General features: G+C 35.8%; 1 protein-coding gene across 1 annotated transcript in view; it reads right to left on the bottom strand.

Annotated features, from left to right (window-relative positions):
- Positions 1–4,060, bottom strand: part of LOC117113636 (tubulin alpha-3 chain-like) — a 10,811-nt gene extending 6,751 nt beyond the window's left edge. Inside the window, exons 1-3 of the mRNA XM_033257042.1 lie at positions 3,914–4,060; positions 3,411–3,633; positions 2,533–2,681 (exon numbers count right to left, since the gene is read on the bottom strand). Of these exons, the coding sequence (XP_033112933.1) occupies positions 2,533–2,681; positions 3,411–3,633; positions 3,914–3,925 (384 nt within the window). The 5' untranslated portion in view covers positions 3,926–4,060. The remainder of the gene's footprint in view (positions 1–2,532; positions 2,682–3,410; positions 3,634–3,913) is intronic.
- Between the last annotated feature and the right edge of the window lie 1,723 nt (positions 4,061–5,783).

Here is a 5,783-nt window from a genome sequence, read left to right as displayed (position 1 = left end):
GGCCTACACGAGTCCCCAAGTTAGAGGCGTTACTACTACCACTTTAGGGGGCCATATGCCGGTGGCGAGTATTATAATCAATATAATTACATTATCTACTATGTTCGAACAATGAAATGGTAAGAGACATTTACTATGTCACTACCAGCAAATACATTTTGTAATTGATCATCTCCAAAATATTGTATTAATCAGAATATTAAAAATCTGTTTAACAACCTCTGCCGCAACATATCAAAGTGCCTTCAATGAGAATATTATGAGAATAGAGAATGCAGGTTACATGAGTATCATCTCTGGGACAAATGGCTACAATGCAATCATGTGTCATGCGGCCTACATTTGGGTGTAGATTCCAGTATTACGAGACAGCTGGCATAATGATCTATGGATCAGACATAAATTCAACATTTTTCCTGTTGAACATTTATTTGATACTCTCTGATAATACTGAAGATATAGACTGAATCTGTTTTCAGCATTAATATTCACAATTGTAGGCCTACTTGAACTTTCCATGAGAAGTCGGTCTAGACGGCTTTCCATAGCTCACCCCAGGAATTTTTTGGTTGGTAAAAAAGATAACCTCTGTGATATAAATGGTTACTGTATCAAATCGATTAATTAAAGGTGATACGTGCTCCTTTAGAACACCATACAAGTGTTTTGGACTCGCTGCTAAAAAAGGCCGACCCTAGAATTTCGATAGTCATTCGGGTTTGGCAACACAAATACTCAAATATTTAGGCAATTGTTGCTAAAATATCGTATAATATCGTAAATATTCGTATAAACAAATATAATATATTTTGAAGTGTCAGTGATTTACAGCCATAATCTAATACTCTGCATCATCATCATCGTCTTCAGCATCAATGGAATCCATGCCAACCTCTTCGTAGTCCTTCTCCAGGGCAGCTAGATCTTCACGAGCCTCGGTAAATTCACCTTCCTCCATGCCTTCCCCTACATACCAATGGACGAAAGCACGCTTGGCGTACATCAGATCAAACTTCATGTTCAAACGAGCCCATGCCTCTGCAATGGCTGTTGTATTGCTTAACATACACACGGCTCGCTGCACCTTGGCTAAGTCACCCCCAGGTACAGGAGTTGGCGGTTGGTAGTTGATACCGACCTTGAAACCAGTTGGACACCAGTCGACGAACTGGATGGTCCTTTTGGTCTTGATTGCTGCAATCGCTTGGTTGACATCCTTTGGCACGACGTCACCACGGTACAGCAGACAGCAAGCCATGTATTTGCCGTGACGAGGATCACACTTCACCATCTGACTAGCTGGTTCAAAGCATGCATTAGTTAAATCGGCAACTGTCATTTGCTCATGATATGCTTTTTCAGCTGATATGATGGGTGAGTACGTCACTAACGGGAAATGAATTCGTGGATACGGAACCAAGTTAGTCTGGAACTCATTCAGGTCAACATTTAGAGATCCATCGAATCGAAGTGATGCAGTAATAGAAGAAACAATCTGTCCTATAAGTCGATTTAAATTGGAGTAGGTTGGTCTTTCGATGTCGAGGTTTCTTCGACAGATGTCGTAGATGGCTTCGTTGTCGACCATAAAGGCACAGTCAGAGTGCTCGAGGGTTGTGTGAGTGGTCAAGATGGAGTTGTATGGCTCTACGACAGCTGTTGCAACCTGAGGGGCTGGATAGATCGCAAACTCTAACTTAGATTTCTTTCCATAGTCGACGGAGATCCTTTCCATCAGCAGCGCCGTGAATCCTGATCCAGTTCCACCTCCAAAACTATGGAAGACGAGGAATCCTTGAAGACCGGTACACTGGTCAGCCTAATTAGACAATTGCATATGGATTAAAATTTAAAACAGAAGCCAGTAAATCTATGGAAGTATCGGATTGTCGAGTAATTTACATAATACAGATATTTTGTTCAATGTTAAAGACCTTCTTAAAAACGTTCAAGATTAAAAATGTCTGCAATTGCAGAAGAATTTCAGGACATATACATTTTGTTTTGTCCTTAGTATTTTTTATCAGTAATGTTTTGGCAGGCAAATAGCGCATAATGGCTTTTGAAACAATAAAAGTTTGAATTGAATAATTAAAAGTACGACACAATATAAAATTAACATTTTAAAAAATCACTGTTGAAACGTATTTATGATTGGGTGCCCGGTGCGCACTTAATTAATTATGAAATACGGTAATAGGCCTATATATTCATGTCGCCGTTGAGTAGGGTAAGGAGAATAATCTACAGTATATAGGGTTTAGTGTGAATTCAAAACACAGACCCTCTTTTTTTTAAAAGTAGTATTATAGAATAGTATATTCGAAACCTGACATTCTCCACGACGCAACAGTACCGGTACTGTATCTTTATAAATACGTGGTATTATTGTTACTTTATCGTGCAAGCCTTAAAACAATACGGTAATATTTATAGGTTCTATGACACTAATCGATTATTCATTTGTGTTAAGGCATATAGTACTTTGCCGCGTAAGATATTGAATTAATGAAATGAAGTCTACAATGTTACCAGCTTTCTTATTCTGTCCATCACCGAGTCCACATGTTCCTTTCCGACTGTGTAGTGGCCTCTGGCGTAGTTGTTGGCGGCATCTTCTTTGCCGGTGATCAGCTGCTCAGGATGGAAGAGTTGACGGTATGTACCGGTACGGATCTCATCTAAGAGTAAAGAACAATACAGTATCTTACTTTACCACTGGGTAAGTAGGTCAACAAACGGAAGAAACTCATTAATAATTACTTATCCAAGTTTCCGGATTGGACTATCGATGGTGGCGCAATTCATTTTTTTTTTCATCTTCACATCCTGTTTCCTACTTAACAAAGGCCCTTCTTTGTATGATATTTTAAACATAAATAAACTAAACTAAAATATATATATATATATATATAGTAAATAATATTCAAATTTTGTTTGTGCGTAGCACCGTAAACACAATATAAACAAATAGATAAATAATTAGAAGTGCTCGAACAGAAGCATAGTATTATAATGGTGTGAAGCCTTCAACAAAAAGGCTCTTATTTAGCGTTGCATGAAAAAAGGTGTCTCTAGTGGGATTCGAACGCTAACACCAAGGCACTTTCTCTCATGAAATAACTGACTGAAACGCTCACACATAGTGGAGCTGAACTGACGTTTTTACGGTTCATGGGTTTGTCAGAAGTGTCACTGGTAACTATCATAAACTTGTCAATGTTATTTTCATATTTCTCGCAAATGCTAATATTACTTTAATACAATTTATTTGAAATTAAATAATTACCGATTTATAACAAAATACGAAAAGTAAAAAAGTATTATAATCGTTTTTCATTGACCAAATCAAATTTAAAAACGTATCAATATAACTATCACAAAGTATAGAAAACTAAGCAATACATTACCTACGACACTCGGTTCGAGATCAACAAACACAGCTCGTGGTACGTGCTTTCCAGCACCGGTCTCACTAAAGAATGTGTTAAAAGAATCTTCACATGAGCCTATGGATGTATCGCTCGGCATTTGACCATCAGGCTGGATCCCATGCTCTAGGCAATACAACTCCCAGCATGCATTGCCCATCTGTACCCCGGCCTGGCCGACATGGACAGAAATTACTTCTCGCTGAAATGCAAAGAAAATACATATTTCACTTAATGTATTCGTGGAAATCCAGTTTACTATACCTTACATCTTTATGACTTTTGATCGCTATTTGATTAGTCGTAATAGCATATCTATTATGCGTATGTAGGCATAACCATTAGGTCATACCTACATATAAAACATAAAATAATTCCGTGAAAAGATCAAATTACAATAGTTCACATAATTTTTGTCGAACTCTATATCTTGGTACCAACGTCTGCATATTCACAAAATGTATTTTTGCAGGCAAACTAACCATTTTCGGCATGCTATAGTCTCTTTATGCTTTGTTCACTCGCTACAAACCGTTCTATGGATATCCACCAGCAAAGAGGGAATGAAAGGAAGAGATATGTGTCTGTGGAATGAGTCAGCCCTGTCTATTTCCAGTTCTTAAATTAAGTTAACACAATTACATGCTCTTATAATAGCAATTTCCCTGCCCTGACAGGATGGAAGTCCACTCAAGAGCTCTGCTGCCCTCTGGCGTTGGTAAGGCTGGTAAACTTTTTTTAGGCACAAAGGAGCGAAAACACAACTGCCCTCATCATAATGTACCCTTCAATAAAAATACTATGTGTATGTTTCTACAACGCTATCTACTTTGAAGTCTGTATCAAAGCTTTCGAGAGCGAAAGTAAACCAATTCAAACATATTAAAGTTACGTTTAATAAAACACACAAACGCGAGCAGTATGTTTTATAGGCCAAACAACTTGAAACTACAGTTTGTAATAGCATCGGTTTGTAAGAGTACACTTTTATAAATCATATCCAAGTACCAGCAAAATAATTATAATCACCATTATTACTCTTTTTTTTATGACCAATGGATCCACCAATATTCTATGAAAAAGTTTTTCAAAAATGATTAACGTATTCTTCTAGTAAAATTAAAACTATATTAAGTACTATAAACTATCAAAAGAATTGCTATTAGATCTAATGTAGGCCTAGGTTATCTCTAGTAAAGATAGATCGAAACTTGCGTAAATTTTAATACGTAGGACTATATTATTTTACGACAGCGATGCACCCAGCGTATCTAATTATGCGACCCTGGATTTTCCAACCGAGTTTCTTTCCTACGCCGGCCGTCCATTCACCTAGAGCTAATGTCTGTAAGACAGATGTTTGGTTACTCTCTTTGTATGTTAGTGAATTTACGCCTCAAACCCTGTCCAGGCTATTAAATTTTATTTGACAAATACATGTGACATGCATAAATATGGTCACGATGACATCACAACATTACCATATACTGGGCACATCATGACTATATTATAGGCAGACAACAGTTGTTTTTATTTTTCAAAACAATGTTGATTATCCGAACAGAGCTTCGGACATTATTTTGTCAAACAAATTGTGTTTATGAGCACTACTACAGTGGATTTGTGCACTTTATAAGTCTTATTATTATTTAAATTCTGTTGTTTTTGATAAGAGATTCTTATTAATCCTGATAATTATAAACACTAAATAATATACAGTTATTATCAAATCAATAACAATAGGCCTACCTGCTTACCACCGACAGTACTTTTATATTCGTATCATGATCTTAATTATCTCATCATCATAATTATTATTATTATTATTATTATTATTATTATTATTATTATTGCAATTGTTATTTCTTATTATCATCGTTAGTCCTATTATTATGCTGATAAAATTGAATTTAGTAATTAAATAGGCCTATATAAAACCATTAGCTAATTTTTAAAGAGGTTTCGATAAACCATGGTTTATCAAAATATTTTTGAAAATAAATTTAAGCAGCATTAAATGATTTAAATTTGATTTATTAGAAATTCTGCAGATAAATTAGTAGGAAGTGGACAATGTAAATACTTAACTATATGAGGTGATAACATTGCTACATTAAGCTTATATGATACATTGTCAAAATTCTGTATGTATACGACAACATACGCGCAGAACAAACCAAACTTGGAATTAGAGAGCATGCGACTCAAATTCAAGTATGATAAATATGAATTTGTCATATTTAGCATAATATTTAGCAATATTTAACTTGTAAAGAAATAATTGTGCATGCCACGCCTCAAATGTGAAAGAAACTTAGCAACCAAACCACAAAACTGATTATGACACATAAA

This window comes from Anneissia japonica, unplaced genomic scaffold (genome assembly GCF_011630105.1).
Source record: "Anneissia japonica isolate Jap-2015-1 unplaced genomic scaffold, ASM1163010v1 scaffold287748_len1686314_cov196, whole genome shotgun sequence".
In the NCBI taxonomy this organism is placed as follows: Eukaryota; Metazoa; Echinodermata; class Crinoidea; order Comatulida; family Comatulidae; genus Anneissia; species Anneissia japonica.
Note: the sequence above shows the minus strand (reverse complement) of the source record. Positions and strands in the feature narration are given on the sequence as shown.